The following is a 20036-nucleotide window of genomic DNA, read 5'->3' on the forward strand; positions in this document are numbered from 1 at the left end:
TGTAAGATATTTTTTATATAGTAACTCATTTTCATTATCATTCCTTTTTCAATTAATTCACAATAAAAGAGAACAATAAAAGTGTTGTTTCATATCTTTACTCTCTCAGTAATGTGCAGCATGAACATAATAGTGTTAAGAAGTCAGAAATAACTTAACACAGTTGCTATAGAAGATGTTTATATTTGCAAAATTTCAACAATGATCTTCCCTAGGTTCCCCCAAATTAGCATATTTGTTAACCAAATTAATTAAGAAGCTTTTCAAAATAAAAGCAATGTTTTAAATAGATATATTTTCATAACCATAGAACATTTAGTTCTGTTGGAGGTAACAAACATATTACACTCAAGTACTTTCTGAACATATTAGGGTAAAAATGATCTGGATGCAATTATAAATGTACCCTAATTAGTCATTTGCTTCTTTTGTGTGTATGTTTTTCTGCATGTGTTAAAATTATATCATAGATACTTTGTAATCGGTTAGTCCTTAAATCATCACAGTGTTATCTGACCCACAGAATTTATATCAGCTCAAGGTGATGATATGATATTGTTTGAACAATGTCTTTAAATTTAAATTTAGTGCTCAATTAAATGCAATGAAAGTCAAGACCTCCTAGCTGCCCATGTGTGTAATAGAAAATGAATGCTAAGATTCCCAGTTAGGAAGAATGAGACCTTCCTATAAATCACAACCTTGAAATTTCATAACTGAATATCGTTGTCACATCAAAATCCTAATTTCAACAGAGTTTTCATGGTGTTTCAGAGTACCACATAAGTGGGTATAAATTCACTTAAGATCAACTTTTCCACTGAAAAGTAAACAACTACAGAAAACTTTCTAAAAATTGATTTTATTTAATAAATATTTTAAAGAGTTCACTAACTGAAGACTTTGCTGATCTTCCCAGAAATTCTGATCAGTTGTTTATCCTTCATTCACTTTTATTTCTACTGTGATTCTTAGGAATTTGTCTAATCTATATTTAATCTATTAAAACATCTATGCATGATAAATTTGGCTTCCTTCAATTATAAGCTGTGTTACGATTTCCAAATTAAATGATAAAGGTAGAGAAGTAAAATTAAACACAGCAACAGGTTATAGTGAAGTGCTCTTTAGAATTTCAGATGAACAAATTTGTCCCAAAATGATAAAGTAATAAGTTACTAAATGAATAATGCAACACAGAATAGATTTCAACAGCATCTCAATCTCTCTCTCCCGTCCCCACCTCTCTCAGTCCTTCTCTTTTGCTCTCTCTCTCTCTCTCTCTCTCCCTCTCTGTCTCTCTCTCTCTATCTCTGTCTCTCGCTTGCTCTCTCACACACACACACACATACACACACTTCCGCCCACATCCATACGTGAGTGTGTACACACATCTCAGAATTTTTAAACACTGCTACTAAAGATTTTAACTTAGATAAATTAACTATGTTAAAATACTGACATTGTGAAAATATCTGTTTATGTCCAATACCCCAGAGAGGGCATCTTTCTGTGAACTTCTAAAAAGCTTAAAGAAAGAAAACCAGAAGGAAAAACCAGAGTCCTTGGCAGGAAGCCTGGGTGAAGGCGTGGCTGCCACTCAGGGTCACAGCTTCCCATTGTCCTCGCTGCTCTCCTTCTCCTCTATGGCCTCCAGGCTGCGCTTGCTCTTGGCCTCGGCACCACTGCTGGGGGCTTTACTAAGGCCACAAGACAAGCACGCCAGCTGGATCTGCTTCATGTTCTCTATAGCTTCATTCTTGGCATTCTTCAACAGATCTCCTTGGCCCTACAAACAGGCAGAAATAGACACCAAAGAAGAATGTTATGGGCCAGGCAGATCCTAAGTGACATCACTCTATATCCTTCATGCTGTTGCTCAGTGAGGAAACAGACTCAGACCGGAGAGCCCACTTTTCCAACATCCTTTCCTTGCATTATTGAGGGTCTTTGCTCTTTAAGTCAAGGACCTCAACCTGAGCCTTCCCCATTGTCTCTGTAGTTGCTGGGAGCCTCTGGAGATTTCCTATAGGAGGGAACACCGTCTGGGGACCCTTATCTGAATGTACCAAGGACAATCAGCCCTTCCATCACCAGGGTTCGAGACTGCACACTGCTGTAACTCCTAACCCACCCAGCCCAGCATTCCTAGGCTTGGGAGAAAACAAGGGAAGAAGCTCTTCCTCAAAGAACTGAAAATTAAATCATCTTCTCAGTGTAAAAGAGCTTACAAAGCAAATCTCTGTAAAGTAAACCACACACCCTTATGCTTGGTAAGCTGGTTTGTAGTACATTGGGTCATCGCTACAGCCTGCCTTTTGATAAGTTCCTATTTACCCATGTTCTTTTCTATTATCCTGAGGACAATGTTCCCATCTGGCTGATGGAGAGAGGCTCCAGAGGCTTAGTGTGTCAATCAAAACAAAAAAGCAAACGAGGATCACAGGAAATCATCAGTTGTCAGTTATATCAGAGTCTGAGAAAGATCTTTTCCAATTATTTTTTTTCTTATTTTAGGTCATTGTTATAATTATCAAGTGTATATGCTGACACTAGCCCAAGGGGCTGAAGGAGTAAGTGTGGGGAAGCCAGAACATGTTTCCGGTGTGTACAGACAAAAGAGAAAGGAGTTCCGTCTCTCCTCTCCATTCTCATGACAATGCCTGAGAGTGTGACCTTGAAACTGGAGGTTACACGAGCTGCTGGAGAGTTCCTCTACAAAGCAGAGACTTCGAGAAAAGGTAAGTCACCTATTTTATGCAAGGTACTTCATCATACACTGTTTGATCTCTTTAATTTGATGAAAGCTTTTACTTTAGGATGTATGAGGACCCTAAAATTAAAAATGCATTGCATTAAAAATGCCTTGGAATATTTCTTTCCTCAAAATCTGTACAAACACTTGCCAATTCTATCTTATGTCATAAAATCCTTCAAACAACAGCCTTTAAATATATGGGATGAATAAGTACAACTTGGCCTAATACTTTTGTTAAGGTGAACTTACCTCCAAGTACCTCAATCATGGATTGGGATTTTAGAAGTAAACTTGGAAGTTGTATAGTTTAGCCTTCTCATGAGGAGAAAAGAAGCTGAGCCTGATGAGGTGACATGACTGACCCAAGGTCACAGCTGGTTAATGACTGAGCTGGGACTTAAGTCCAGGTCTTCTGCCTCTCGGTTCAGTGCCCTGTTCCACACACCATGTTTATAATTTAGACTAAAACTAGAGACTAGAGAATGAACACTCTTTCAGATAGAGATGGACTTTCTAAGAGAAAAATATGCACGACACAAGCAGAACTTGGGGAGTATAGGCATAATGAGTCCCCTCTGGACGTTAAAAAAAGTCACATCCAGGCTTCCCAGGTGGCGCAGTCGTCGAGAGTCCGCCTGCCGATGCAGGGGACACGGGTTCGTGCCCCGGTCCGGGAAGATCCCACATGCCGCGGAGCAGCTGGGCCCGTGAGCCACGGCCGCTGAGCCTGCGCGTCCGGAGCCTGTGCTCCGTAACGGGAGAGGCCACAACAGTGAGAGGCCCGCGTACCGCAAAAAAAAAAGTCACATCGACTTTGAAAAATGCAATTCTGAAGTGATAATGATAATAATACAGCATAGAAAGTGCTCACTCTCTGCAGGCATTCTTCTTCATACTTTACAAAGGTTCATTATTTGTCACAACATTCCCACAAAATAGGCTCTTTTCTTACTTTAAGTTTACAATGAAAACAGAGGTCCAGAGTGATCCTCCTTCCCAGACTCACACAGCTGCTAAGTGATGGAGCTGGGGTTGAAATAAAGTCCAGGAGTTGGCTCCAGAACCTGTAGTCTTAACCACTACATGATGTGGCATCCCTTCAAGGCAAACTGTGAACTCTCAACAAAGCACAGTAAAGCCTCCCAGTCATTGTCACCCATGGAAACAACACGGATAAAAAGACAATCATTAACCAGGTGGCACAGTCGGACAGAACTCAGAGATGGGATCTACAGAGTCAGGAAGATAAGATGCACCAACATTCGTTGGCAGAGACAAAAGTCAGAGTATCTTAGTTTTGCTTTTAGCTCCAACAATTTCCCCCTGGGCCATTTTATCTCCTGTAAAAATGATGAAAATATTCTTCCGTCTTCGTCACAGTTTTAAAGATTACAAAAAATGTTGAAAAGCTATCTGTTGGAAATAAAAACAAAAATAAACAAATGGGACCTAATGAAACTTCAAAGCTTTTGCACAGCAAAGGAAACCATAAACAAGATGAAAAGATAACCCTCAGAATGGGAGAAAATATTTGCAAATGAAGCAACTGACAAAGGATTAATCTCCAAAATTTACAAGCAGCTCATGCAGCTCAATATCCAAAAAAACAAACAACCCAATCCAAAAATGGGCAGAAAACCTAAATAGACATTTCTCCAAAGAAGATATACAGATTGCCAACAAACACATGAAAGAATGCTCAACATCACTAATCATTAGAGAAATGCAAATCAAAACTACAATGCGATATCATCTCATACCAGTCAGAATGGCCATCATCAAAAAATCTAGAAACAATAAATGCTGGAGAGGGTGTGGAGAAAAGGGAACCCTCTTGCCCTGTTGGTGGGAATGTAAATTGATACAGCCACTATGGAGAACAGTATGGAGGTTGGTTTAAAAACTACAAATAGAACTACCATATGACCCAGCAATCCCACTACTGGGCATATACCCTGAGAAAACCATAATTCAAAAAGAGTCATGTACCAAAATGTTCATAGCAGCTCTATTTACAATAGCCAGGACATGAAAGCAACCTAAGTGTCCATCAACAGATGAATGGTTAAAGAAGATGTGGCACATATATACAGTGGAATATTACTCAGCCATAAAAAGAAATGAAATTGAATTATTTGTAGTAAGGTGGATGGACCTAGAGTGTGTCATACAGAGTGAAGTAAGTCAGAAAGAGAAAAACAAATACCGTATGCTAACACACATATATGGAATCTAAAAAAAAAAATAAAAAATGGTCATGAAGAACGTAGGGGCAAGAATAAAGACACTGACCTACTAGAGAATGGACTTGAGGATATGGGGAGGGGGAAGGGTAAGCTGGGACAAAGTGAGGGAGTGGCATGGACTTATATACACTACCAAACGTAAAATAGCTAGCTAGTGGGAAGCAGCCGCATAGCACAGGGAGATCAGCTCAGTGCTTTGTGACCAGCTAGAGGGGTGGGATAGGGAGGGTGGGAGGGACAGAGACACAGGAGGGAAGAGGTATGGGGACATATGTATATGTATAACTGATTCACTTTGTTATAAAGCAGAAACTAACACACCATTGTAAAGCAATTATACTCCAATAAAGATGTTTTCAAAAAAAGAAAGAAAGAAAAGCTATTTGTGATTTAAATAATCACAAGTAAACTATGCTCTAAGGTGATATGAAAAGCAATTAACATACTCTATTACTAAAATAAGTATCTTGATAGTGTGCATATTTTAATATAAATTTTACTAACTTGTTTAAAATGCATCTACAAGAGTCTGTTTTTACAGAGATATGTGTATTGCTACTGCTTTTACAAGCACAAAGATTCCTTTAAAAATACTGTATTAATAAACAGATTATACCCACACTCATTTTCAGAGTATTACTTTTAAGTGCTCCCTTTTCTTTTAGTGTTAAAATTTTCATCAGGCATTCTTAAAGCATAAAAAAAGCAAAATTGGCATCTTCCCTAATTGCAAGAGAGGAGTAAAACATGCAAAAATATCAGGCTTGATACTACTAATGAATAATGCTCTCACGTCACTTTTCCTGCAGCAGGTTATAAAACGTATCTAATTAATCAGCCAGAATATCATCTCATCGGTTCTGAGAGGTGGCATCCAGGCCTAAATGTCAGACTGTGTCAGTTCTGGTAAATAGAAGTCAGTCTCTCTAGAAAACAAAGGCCAATTGGAGAAGACAGTTTGTGCCAGTGCACAAAAACAAAGGACATCATCTCCTGATAACCAGGAGACAACACGCCCTGGCTGCATGATACAGGCAGAAAAAAAATTGGAAAAGAAATTAAGCTATTAACTAACAGAAGAATTAAAAATGAAAGACTAAATTATGAAGAGTTTCCATCGAAACACTGATGTAAAAATGTTGTTTTCAATATTTTTTTTAAGAAGGAGGCATAGAGGTCATCTTTCTGTTCTGTGGTTAAACTCCTTGAGTCTTATGGATTAAGTTAGCAGAAGCAGAAAAGACTCATTCTAGGCAAAATTGTAAAGAGGGTGAAGTTTATTGTTAACAACCCCATCTTGGCATTCTTTTTCCGGGCTGACTTTTTCCCACCATGCTTGCAGTGATTTCCGCTGACCAACTAGCATCCCTCTCTCTACTCCGTTACACTCCCTCTCAAAATCCTCCTACCTAGCCAGCTTATACCACATCTCCTCCCTCAAAACGCCTCTGTCCTGTGTATCATTTCCCACAAGACCTATTAGGTACTCAGATCAGCTAAGCCACTTAAAGATATTGGTGTGTAGTATGTATTTAAGGAGTAATATAACAGGGCATTTCTAAAGAATATGCTCAGAAATTCTCCTCAAACAGAGGTCTTGGGAGAGAGGCAGAAAGGAGAGAAGCCCAAGAGAATTCATTTTACTTGGTGGTATATAAATTGTAACATCTCCTGGGAAAATAAATCTGGGATTGTTACGGCCTGGAACGTAAAATTAATGGACAATTTGACCACTGAACACTCAACTTGAAAGAAATGTCAAGCTGTTGCCAACATTTCAATATACTAGCAATCTCATGGGAATTTTTATTTTCTCTCCTCTGGTACTAGGGATGTTTCAGGGGGAAAAAAATGAGAAGGACTGCTTTAATCCAAAGAAAAGTAAGAGTAATAGAAAGCATCTCAGGCAGACTTATGCTGATGGGACAACAGGATTATCAAAAGTATCAACAGCAATGACTACCAATTCAGCCTCCACAGTTATTTGACTTCCAAATGTCACAGTCCATGGAAATCCCAACACATTTAAAAAGTAACACGGGCCTAGCCGCTCCGCGGCATGTGGGATCCTCCCAGACCGGAGCACGAACCCGTGTCCCCTGCATCGGCAGGCGGACTCTTAACCACTGCACCACCGGGGAAGCCCACTACAGAGATTTTTGAACCTAAAAATTAGTAATGATTAATGAATTTTTTTAAAAGGAGACATTAAGCATTCATAACCAAATCCTTCCAACGTCATTAAACTGCAATTAAAATAAATCATCTAGAAATCAAGAAATATCTGATGCAATGAGATTGTAAATGGGACTGATATACATACCATACCACCACAATTTTTATTATTACTCATAAATTAATACTGACAATAATATGCTATCACAACACTAAACAGAGGCTAACACTTTGAACACTTAATATACTAAATGTAAACCAATTTGCACATATTATCTCATCATATCAAAACCATAAAAGGGGCTAGAATTCTAAATGTGAGTTATCTATTTGTTATATATTTGTAAGTTATTTAATAACTGTATTTTATAATCTATCAAAAGACATTCAGAATTTGTGTTATTCCTGTTCTTACTAAGAAATGCAGTTTCCTTCTATAGTTTGAAAATAGTGTTGGCTACAATCTGTCAGAGTAACTTTCAAAAGGCATTGACATCCATGGCTCTTAAAATACCCATTTTTCCCATGAACTGCCCTATCCCTTGTGATATTAGTGTATGAAAGAGTGGTCAAACATCATAACTAGTGTCCTTGTCACGTGTGAAGGAAATGTGTGGGTTGTCTCAGAGTACACCACAAATATTTAAAGCAGCTAATTGAGACTCTGGGAATGGAAATGCCCTCACATATATACAACTACGCATATAAACAAATGCAACTCTGTCACCGGGCAGGCGTGTATGGGTATTTTTCAGCACACACTCAACGGCTGACTAATTCCCCTGAAATTCGTCCCATATGAGCATCCACACCCACAGCTAGAGCCACCCCTGGATAATACTGCAACAAAAGTCCGCCACAGACAGCATGGTGGTATTAGCACCGCTTTATTTGTTCCAGCTCCATTTGGTGGACATGACCATGTTGTGGTGAGCTGTGTACTACCACCGTATTAACAGTTCAAAAAGCATGCTTTTGGGGAATCTCTGTATTATCTAAAGCGGGTAAATGTTTTGCTCCAAAGAGGTAGAAACAACTATTACAATGTCCTTCATTTGAGAAATTAAAATAGCAAATCAAAAATGTGTTGATGTCATGACAGATACATTTCTCTTGATGTTAGATTACTGGAATATTGGGTAAAACTATGCAAAGATGGCCTGGGATCCTTGCTCTCCAGAATGAAAGCCTAGTTTTGTAGGGAATGTATACAACATGTTAGCAAGAGTTACAGGCACAAAGATGTAGCCATTAGGGAAATTATGTACAAAATACCTCAACTGCACAAAAATAGAAGTTCTCATTGCCTAAAGTTATTAAAACTCAGATTTATTATTTTTCAAGACCTTGTCCACCAAATATTTCAACTGCATTCTACTCACCACTTAAGAAGTTGAATTTTTACTCTATGAACTTTCAAGAAATATGGATGAATAGTTGTAGAGCAGTTCTGGTCTAAGAGTACTGACTTATTGGAGCTTCTTATGTTACTCTTCTCCTGAAACTCTGAACTCAAAACAAAGGAAAAGACACTACCTTTCAAATCTTTATCACATAATGCAATTAAACTATCTCATTTTTATAGGAACAAAAAGTGAATTACATTGGACATGTTTACCTGAGCCATTAGATTTTATACCCTTTATAAAGTTAAGTTTTTTAAGTTAGTTTTATGACTGATACATTTTAGTATTGGTCAGAAACTCCAATTAATCAGATATCTCTGAAGATTATGGAAAGAGAACATAAGTAAATATTTTTAATATCTGAGAATCTAGATCTGAAGGAAGAATAATTTACAAAATGTAGAAGATACTTCAAAGAAATTTTAAGAATAATTCAATGCCAACAAGACCACACAACATTACAGAATAAAGCAGAATGACATGTTTAATAAGCACAACCATACAAAAGGCTCTAAAAAAATATGAAGTCATACTCTATTAAAATTCAACATAATGAAAATTATGTTTGAAAGTTAAATTTGAAAGCATACGTTTTAAGACCTGACAAATAAGATTTTCTTTTTCCACAAGTCTTTCTCAAATAACATCCTGCTTTGTTACAATACCTTTCTCATCAGGAAATCTTGACTGACTTGAGTGTTGACAGAATGAAGGACCCTATTTACTTTAAAATGGTAATTAACTGCATCTTAAGCAGAAAGCCTTTGTATTAACCATGTTTTTTAAAAATAGTTTTTAATATAGAGGAGACCATTATTGTGTCCCTGTGTGTGTGTGTGTGTATAATACTATATGTAAATAAAGTAGTTTAATAGTATTTAAATACTAATCACTAATAATAATATAATTGCGTCACTTTAACAGAATAAAATATAAAAATTGTATGATCATTTCAATAGTTGCATAAAAAGCATTTGACAAAATTCAACATCTTTTTATGATAAAAACTCTCAACAAAGTGAGTATATAAGGAATGTACCCCAACATAAAAAAGGACATATATGACAAGCCCACAGGTAACACCACACTCGACAGTGAAAGGCTGAAAGTTTTCCTCTAAGATCAGGAACAAGACAAGAGTGCCATAAGAGTGCCCATTCTCACTATTTCTATTCAGCATAGTACTGGAAGTCCTAGCCAGAGGAATTAGGCAAGAAAAATAAATAAAAGATATCCAAACTGGACAGGAAGAAGTAAAATGATGACCCAATCTTATATATAGAAAACCCTAAAGACTCCATCAAAAAAAACTGTTAGAACTAATAAATGAATTCAGTAAAGTTGTAGGATAAAAAATCAACATACAAAAAAAATCAGTTGTGTTTCTATACACTAATAACAAACTATCAGAAAAAGAAATAAATAAAACAATCCCATTTATATTAGCACCAAAAATAATAAAATATTTAGGAATAAATTTAACATAGGAGGTGAGAGATCTGTACACTGAAAATTACAAGGCACTGATGAAAGAAATTAAACACAAATAAATGGGAAGATATCCCATGTTCATGGATCAGAAGAATTAATATCATTAAGATGTTCATACTACCCAAAGCCATCCATAGATTCAGTGCAATCCCTATCAAAACTCCAATGGCATTTTTCACAAGAAAAGAAAAACAATCCTAAAATTCTTATGGAACAACAAAAGACCCCAGATTGCCAAAGCAATCCTGAGAGAGAAGAACAAAGTTGGAGGCATCATACATCCTGATTTCAAACTATATTACAAAACTAATCAAAACAGTATGGTACTGGAGTAGAAACAGACATGTAGACCAATGGAACAAAACTGAGAGACTAGAAATAAACACATACATATATGGTCAACTAATATTTGACAAAGGAGCCAAGAATGTTCAATGGGGAAGAGATAGTCTTTTCAATAAATGGTGCTAGGAAAACTGGGTATTCACATACAAAAGAATAAATTGCAGCCTTATATTACACCATTCACAAAAATTAACTCAAAATGGATTAAAGACTTAAATGTAAGACCTGAAATAATAAAATTACTAGCAAAAAAATAGGAAAAAAAACTTGACATTGATCTTGGCAATGATTTTTTTAATATAACACCAAAAGCACAAGGAAAAAAAAAGCAAAAATAAACAAGTGGGACTACAACAAACTAAAAAGCTTCTTCACAGCAAAAGAAACAAAGAAGGAGATGAAAAGGCAACCTATGGAACTGGAGAAAATATTTGCAAACCGTATATCTGATAAGAGGTTAATATCTAAAATACATAAGGAACTCAATATGCATGTAATAACTCAAAATATATAACAGCTCAATAGCAAAAAACAATCTGACTAAAAAATTGGCAAAGATATGAATAGACATTTTTCCAAAGAAGATATACAAATGGACAACAGGTACATGAAAAGGTGCTCAATATCAACATCAAAACCACAATGAAATATCACCTCACCCCTGTTAGAATGGGTTTTACCAAAAAGACAAGAGGTAATAAGATTGGCAATGATGTGGAGAAAAGGGAACCCTTGCACATTGTTGGTGGTAAAGTAAATTGGTACGGTCATATACAAAAACAGTGTGGAGGTTCCCCCCAAATGAAAAATAGAGCTACTATATGATCCAGCAATTCCACTTCTGGGAATATATCCAAAGGAAATGAAATTAGGATCTCAAAGAGAGACCTGCACCCCCATGTTTAATGCAGCATTATTTACAATAGCCAAAACATGGAAATAATCTCAGTGTCCACCAAACTAATGAATGGATAAAGAAGATGTAATATATATATATGGAGATTTTATATATATATATATATGTGTGTGTGTGTGTAAAATGGAATATTATTCAGCCATGAGAAAGAAGTTAATCCTACCATTTTCAACAACATAGATAAATTTTGAGGGCATTATACTAAGTGAGACAAGCACACAGAGAAAGACTATATGTGGAATCTCAAAAAACCAAATTAATAGAAACAGAGTAGGTTGGTAGTTGCCAGGGGCTGGGGGGTCGGGGGAAATGGGTGAAGGTGGTAAATGGGTACAAGCTTCCAGTAACAAGATGAGTAAGTTCTGGAGATCTAATATACAGCATGGTGACTATAGTTAACAATACTGTTTTGTATACTTGAAAGTTGCTAAGAGAGTAGATCTTAAAAGTCCTCACCATCAAACAAAACGTAACTACATGAGGTAATGGATTTGTTAACTAGCCTTACTGCGGTAACCATCTCATAATATATACATATATCAAATCATCACCCTGAACACCTTAAGTTTACATAATGTTATATGTCAATTATATCTCAATAAAGCTGAAAAAATAATAATATAATAATAATACAAAATTAATAATAATCAAGTAACAAGAGTGCTGATGACAGGTAGTATTGATGGGTAACACCTGAATTCATCAATAAAACCTATTGCATTGAGATGCTTTTGTTGACCAGATCATAAAAAGAAGTATAGGGGCTTCCCTGGTGGCGCAGTGGTTGAGGGTCCGCCTGCTAATGCAGGGGACACGGGTTCGTGCCCTGGTCCGGGAGGATCCCACGTGCTGCGGAGCGGCTGGGCCCGTGAGCCATGGCCACTGGGTCTGTGCGTCCGGAGCCCGTGCTCCGCAATGGGAGAGGCCACAGCAGTGAGAGGCCCGTGTACCGCAAAGAAAAAAGAAAAAAAAAAGAAGTATGGAATTTAATGTCTCCAATTCCCACTTATTGTCCCTACTGTATCCTGTTCTAAGCTATGGATATACGAACTGCTTTTTCTCTTTGATTTAGGAACACTGGTGGTCTTTGTTAGCTATCAGTTAGGACTTGGGTCTTCATTTTTGTCTTATTCACCTATCAATACATCAAGCAAATATTTATTAAACATCTACCATATGCCAGACTTTGTCTTCACCTGTGGTTGTCAACCCTATCAAAACCAAGATCCTTTAAAACAAATATTTTGTAAGGCTTCCTTTATTATTCTAAAATTAAAGTCATAAATAATATAACCTAGCTATATACATTATTAAAAATTAAGTAAATGTAGTATCCTAGCTATAATATAAGGAGAAATAAGAATAGTCATTTAAAATAAAATAATATGTATTTCAATATGTAAATGCCCAGGCAGGCACACAAGAAACCATAATGAAGTAGACAAATGCCTGTACTTACTTAATATGAATTCATTTAAATTTAAAACAGAGATAAGATCAGATGCCTTTCCACACACACAAGATACAGGAAAATGACAATGCAGATGTACTACAAAGACACTAGTATAAAAACAAATAATGGCTACTGACCAGACTTATTTACATACAATAAAAGAAGGAAGGAAATAACCTTAATTAAGATAGGGATAATATGTCAAGACGAGTACAGAGTCTCACCATGGAGAAAAAGTCTGATAATCCCACAAGTGAGGAAGTAAGTAAAGTCCATGCACCCCACCAAATTTGCCAAATCTTCAAAAGTAGCTCAAAGGGCATTTTCCTTGTGGTTGACAATATCAGCTTCTACTTCGCAGGATACTGTGGGATGCTTATCATGGATTATCAATAATAAAGTATCATATTAAAACGAATATCTCACTTCAGTTTGTTCCAGTATTACTGTATAGCAATTATACAATCAGGTGGACAGAATACCCAGAGGAAATACATTATTCAATAATTTGGAAACAATGTCTTTATTCATTTAGGCTTCCCTCTCAGTAACTACCTTTTCCTCATGTACTGGGCCTTTCACATAACTTCTTGTTAAATAAACATCATTTACAAAAGTACTCTGATTTGTATTTTAGAGGGTGTAGTCAAGCAGGACTTGAGAAAGTCTTGCAGGACATAGGGCAGTTCTTCATTATGTTGCACCATCCTGCACAGTGCAGGACGGCCAGCATTCCTGGCCAGTCCCACTAAATGGCAGGAGAATCCCCCCAAGTCACCTCTACAATGTTCCAAAACACCCTCTAGGGGTCAGTACTGTGCCCATTAGGAACCATCAGGCTAGACTCTGGGGATAACACGGTGAGCACAGATCCCCTCCTGCCCACATAAAACTTAAGTCTAGTGAGGGACACAGGCAAAAATCAAAAAAAATCACAAAAAGAAAGTTATGTCTAATCGCAAGTTGTGCTGTGTGCTTAAAGGAAAGGACTGTGATGCTGTGAGAATGGGTATTCTAGGGGATCAGTCAAGACTTCCTCATAAAAGCGACAACTGAACAACAATTTGAAAGATGGAGAAGCTTCTTCATCTTACAATCAGTGAAATACGATGTAAGGATCTTTTGATGCTCACCTTGAGTCCTCAATCCTTCTACAGTCTTACAGATACAGATATAGAGAGTATGGGAGAGTGTTCTGGAAGGATACTGCCTCTACGACATAGTACCAAAATAGTCTAATATATCCCATTTTTCCTCACATTTTATTTACTTAGAATTTACTTTGTTTCCTTGAAATTTATACTTGGGAAAAACCACTGAAAGTGGAAAATACTCAATAAAGTTTAATTTAGTGACAGTATCATTTTGTTCTGCTAAGTAAGAGTTCTTAGTAATTATTTCAAATTTTTGAAGTACAGCTATGTTTTCATAAATATATAGATGAAGAAATGGACTCAAGATAGCTAAATAAATACATTGCTCAAGTTCACACAGAAAATAAGTGTGAAGGAAATAACTAGTAACGCCTGCTTCCGAGACCAACAGATGCTTTTTCTTCACTGCATTATTTTTCTTTGTGTTTAGGTGCATTACATGCTATATTGCTCATGTCATCTAATAGGTCTTAGAAATGCAGAGAAGAAAAAAATAGCTTAAGACTTACTTGGTTTTAAAAAGAAAAATGCTTTGATAGACCCTCAAAAATGCTTTGATAGACTCACATAAATACTACTTTTGTGCTCATACTTTGATGTCTGACCTTTGCCTTCAATATGGGTACAGAGTTTGGAATAATTTAATAATTTTAATCTGAGCCAACTTTTCAGAAAACTGCAATACAAAAGCAATGATAGAAGATTCATGATTAGGGAAAGTGTGGAGAAGATGACTGGTTTTCATTTTAAAGACCTCATCATAAGCGCTTATAGATCAGATCCAAAAAAGAAGATTATAAGTGAATCAATCCATTACAAGTACCAGCTGAACTTTTTTTTTTTTTTGGAGTATAATTGCTTTACAATGGTGTGTTAGTTTCTGCTGTACAATGAAGTGAAGCAGCTATATGTATACATATATCCCCTCCCTCTTGGACCTCCCTCCCACCCCCTCATCCCACCCATTTAGGTCATCACAGAGCACCAAGCTGAGCTCCCCGTGCTATACAGCAGGTTCCCACTAGCTATCTATTTTACACATGGTAGTGTACTTATGTCAAACCTTTCTGAAGAATGCTACAACGTAAAAACTCATCAGTTAGTTCTCAGATCCCCAGGATACTGATTCTCCTTGCAGTACTCATGAACCCTCAAAGTCACCCACATAAGATGGCTGCCCAGGATGGTACACACAAGTTGAGAGCAGAACCAGAACCCCAGGAGTGATGAAGGAATATATCTGATTCTAAGGATTCCACATTTCTGTCATACAATAACAATTTGGCCTAGAGGCTTTGAACTGTAACCATACTGCTATTCTACAGGTGAACATATAGTATGACCTGCACAATCAGACCACTTGGGTTCAAATCCACCAAGTGTTAGCTTTTTGACCTTGGGCAAGGTCATGCAATGCCTCCGTTTCCTCACCTATAAAATGACTATGATAATTGTACCCATCTCTAGGTTTAAAAGCAAGATTAAGAGAGATAATACGTGTGAATCATATAGAACAATGGCTGGCATACATGGTAAACGCTAATGATTATTAGCTATTACTATCATTTTATAAACTGAAAATTTAAAGCTTTCAGTAAATGCAGTGTTTCACTATCAGTAACATTATATATATATATCAGTAATGTTATAGATATCTACTGTATTTTACCTTCTAAATTGTGAGGAAACATAAGCACTTTGAAGCTTAAAAAAGATAAGTTGGTAAAGTCAGGGGGAATAAACCATTGCTGAGAATAAAATTCAGGATTGATCACCCGTTAACCCTATGAAAAATCTCATAATGTTTAAAATAAAAAGAGTAACAATTGCATTGATGTGGGAACTTTCCTTGGGAAACCCCAGAACGTGTAATCTTCCCCCCTCCAAAAGTCTACTTTCTTATTTGTAATTTAGAAGTTACAACACTGTTCAGTGTAAAACACAGAAGCATTGCTCACTATTGGAATAAAAAGTTTTAAACAGCTGTTTCATTTAGGCCAGATGAGAAACTAAAAATGAACTGAAATCATCTGTCACCCAAAGAAATTCATGACAAACATTATCTTTTGTGACAGGACTGTTATATTTCTGAAGATACCATAAGATAGATTTCTGCCAGGGTACTCTGTTTAAGAAGCCATCTATCTGCTTTGGGCAAATGACTGTGAGCCTAATCCACTTACAGAAAATGTCAACAAAATTGCTTCAGCACCAGTGAGCTGAAAAATAGAAAACCCCGAGCTAAATTCTAAAAATATGATCCAACTGCAGAAAGCTTTGTGAATTGAGGTGTTTGTGGTGATACTGGTATCCTGAGAATTCTCTTGCAGGCATTTTGACAAAAGAGCCATTCAATAAAACAATAAGTCACTGCCTGTTGATTTCCCCCCTCTCTGCTCTTTCCTTCCCCATTATCGTGATCATCTGCCTCTATGTCAACAGATCTAATAAGAAAGGACAGAAGAGTGATATCAACCTTTAGCAAGGTGACAACGGTAATTAATTGCACTTCAGATGAAACTTTGGTAGTAGATGGTCATCATCACAAAAAATATATTGTTTAAAAGTTCTAGCATCTCAAAGTAACTTTCCCTGTGTAATGAATGACCCTGAAATCCAACTTCATACAACTATCTTGAGTGCCACAAGCCACATGCAGAACAAGCTTCTATAAAAACTTCTGCTTCACCAACTTGTGCTATTTCCATTTCAAAAAGATTATTTACAATGGCTTGAAGGATGTAGGATGCCTCAAACCCCAGAGCAGACAAAGGCTACAGGGATAGTTACTAATATTAGTTACTCGTTACTAATATTAGAAGGATATTTTAAAAAATCCATTCTGGAATTTACTTGGTAAGGTTTCACTTTAAGAAATTACTGATTGCATTGCCTAAATTATTGGCTACTTGATTCACCCAAAAAATAAATCTGCAAAGATGCCAGAATAAGAGTGTAGATGCAATAACAAAGGTCCAACATCAGGGTGAACTGATCACAAAATGGCTTCAGCTGCTTAATGGCCGCAGCGCTGAGACTTTCAGTAAGCAAGTGGTTTCTTGTGACATCTGGCCCTGTGTTGCACAACTCCAGGGGCTCCTTTCACACTGTCTTCTACGCGCACAGCATTCCCTGCAGCCCAAAGACAGACGTACTGCATCTGGTCTCGACATGTCCTTTCACCAAGGACATTTATTCTTTATTCTCTGCCAAATTATAATGCTTTTAAAAAGACTGAAACTGTCCCCTTTAGGAGTGCATCACGGCATGTGCAGAACTAGCCTACCCAGTGGCTCTATAGGCACCCATTTACACTGGCGTGACTTCTAGTTTCAGTGTTGGTTGCGATGGCCAAATAGCTATTAGCAAGGCATTGTCAAAGGGGCAACTGCCTTGTACTCTCCACCTTTTTTTTTTTTTTTTTTAATGAGGGTAAGGCAGCTATTAAATGAAATGGGCTACTTTTATTAACAGTTAAATCAAGCAGCAGCCAACTCAGCTCCCTCCACAGTGACTGTTTAGAGATTTAGTCATTAATGAGGTACTCACTGTTGGTGGCCCAAATCCAGTAGGGCATTTGGTAAAAGACTAGACTACTGTTACTCCAAGAAAATGTCAAGACCTGCTTTCCCTAATGTGAGACTCGCTCAAGTTTCAGATCTCAAACTCAAGCCATCCACAACACCAAACTATTAGCCACACATTTTCCTCATGCTTTATATGTTTGTTTTTAAAATTATGCTGCTCAAAAGTTAAAATAATAGCATCCAAGTTTCCATATTATGTCATGTTGGCTTAATCAACTTATCTACTGCTATCCATCTGTCTGTGTATACATCATCCTGAATACCTCAGTAGGCATATCATGAAAATAAGGACATGCTACGTAACCACTCTACTATCATTGCCCCCAACAAAGCTGACGTTTATTCAGTAATTTCATCTGACTGCGGTGCATATTAAATTGCCCAAATGTCCCAAAACAACTTTTACAGCTTTTCTAAAAGTCCAGAATCCATTCAAGTTTCCCACGTTCCTAGCATCTTTGGAAATAATGATCCAGCAATGTGGGTTAGAGCAAAATCACGAATGACAGGTGAGTGCACATGAAAACTCAACAGCAAGTTCACAGCAATAAGTACCACTTCCTTGAAAGACATACATTTATTACCTCAGCTTCACTCCTGTACACTTAGCGGAATACGCACCACGAAATCATCACATACACTTGTCAAAACATTTCTTCCGACTGTCAAATACCATCACTCTTATATTCTTATTTTTAAATCAACTTTATAAATATATACGCCTGGAAAAACTCACCATACATTCACCAAACCCATTCAATTTTGTGAATGTCAGGCTGCTCTTCCAAGGCAGGCCTCAGATTTCTTTCCAGAATAGATGACTGTGAAAATCAGACTATCAGAAACTTCAATTCCAATATTTCAGTAGCTGGTAGTTTTTTAGGCCTTAGCTAGGCAAACCAAAAATTTTTAGAGGAACTTTAAATTATCCCCACGAACACCATTTGCCAAGCCTTGCATGACCCTGTCCAAGTCCACAGACCCCTGCTAAAGAAAACGGTGTCAGGCTGACCTTGAGCTGGGACGGCTTTGCTCTGTGCTTTAAAAACCCATCTCCCCAGCCACAACTGGTTAAACCAAGCATCACACTGGCCCAAGAGCAGCCACTCAATGGGGGCCAGTGACCTATGACTCCAGGCAGCAATGACACCAATTAGTCAAACCAATCAGATGAAAGTGAGCCTGGGAAATTCGAAAAGCCTTAGTTGCTCACAGAAAGAGATGCTAGGAAACAGAGGGAAGAAAGAGAGAGCAGAGAGCTGAACTAAGGCTACAGCACTAGAGGGAAAATTCTGAATTCTTGCTCCTGAGAGAGGAAAAGATAACACAGTGCCTTAAAGCCTCCTTGATCTGTCATGATCTAGCTGGAGGTTCTGTGAGTCTGTGGCTTCCCTTCTTCCCAGGAGATGCATTGCTTGCGTTGTCATTTATAGTCTCACCTGAAAAAAGCCTAAATGAGTCCCTGTTCCCTGTAACTCAGGCAAAAAAAAACCACCAAAGTCTACCAAAACAGAGTTTAAACCATGCTTTCTTCCCAGCTAAGGCTTTCTAAGCTTCTTGTAGAGAAAACCAGAATCCGTCAAATAGATACAAAGGACAGGGATTGTGGCTGATGTCTGCAGTGCAAAGACAATTAACAAATTATGAATTGGCTGTGTGACCTTGGGACTATCATTAACTCCTGTTTCCTTTTCTATTAAACAAGAGGACTGGATGAGATGTTCTCTGAGTTCACCTTATATACCCAATGTCTATCATTTATTAATTAGGGCTCGATTTAAAAGGGCTGTGTTAAAATTCATTACCTCATTATTTTAAGTAAGAGAGACTGTCTCGTGGGAAAGAGACAAAGAAGCAGTGAAAGTGTCATGTTAGGGGAAGAACAGGGTGCTGTGGAAAACACGTGGCAAAGATCCTAACCTTGATAAGGCGGGAGGGACAGGAGCAGGCTCCACATCAGAAAAGGTACCCTGAAGGCCTGGCACCTGCGGTGAAGTGCCCAATGCAGTGTGTGAACAAAGGCTCCCGGGGAGCGGGGGTGACAGCAGAAGGGAAGGCCTGCATAACTGCTCAGCATGGCAGCCTAACTGGTACCACTGAGGGAAAAGTTCGGTGTGTCTGGGGTTGTGCCTGAAAGAGGAAGGTGATGAGAGGCCAAGCTGGATGGGAGGAGGGCACAAAGGGCTCCACAGGTGAAGTTAAGAAGTTTGCAGGACGAGCCATGGGAAACGTTGGAAGGGCTTTAAGTGCACAGAATGGCCATGACCAGACTTACGTTTAGAAAGGTCATCAAGCTGCTGTGCTTCAGAGGGGGGCAAGGGTATATGGAGAAGGAAAGATTTTTCACTAACCAGAGGATAAATAACTAAGGCCATAGCTACGGGGATGGAGATCTCTTAGGGAGATATTTAGGAGGCTGACCCAGCGATACTTGGTAATTGCTTAGAGATGGAGGTTTAGGGGAAAAAAATCAAGGATAACCCCAGGATTCTTGCTTGGATTGCT

At 37.7% G+C, this 20036-nt stretch overlaps 1 protein-coding gene across 4 annotated transcripts in view; it reads right to left on the bottom strand.

Moving 5' to 3' along the window:
* The window catches only part of PLCL1 (phospholipase C like 1 (inactive)), a 934919-nt gene that overhangs the window by 575455 nt on the left and 339428 nt on the right, over positions 1 to 20036 (bottom strand). For 3 of the 4 annotated variants that reach the window (XM_030855453.3, XM_060302095.1, XM_060302097.1), the window contains exon 6: positions 89 to 1789. The exons of the other annotated variant lie outside the window; for it this stretch is intronic. In XM_030855453.3, coding sequence (XP_030711313.1) covers positions 1607 to 1789 — 183 coding nt within the window. In that variant the 3' untranslated portion in view covers positions 89 to 1606. Of the gene's footprint in view, positions 1 to 88; positions 1790 to 20036 lie in introns of those variants that run through there. 4 annotated transcript variants of the gene reach the window in all.

Source organism: Globicephala melas, chromosome 7 (assembly GCF_963455315.2).
Source record: "Globicephala melas chromosome 7, mGloMel1.2, whole genome shotgun sequence".
NCBI classification, from domain to species: Eukaryota; Metazoa; Chordata; class Mammalia; order Artiodactyla; family Delphinidae; genus Globicephala; species Globicephala melas.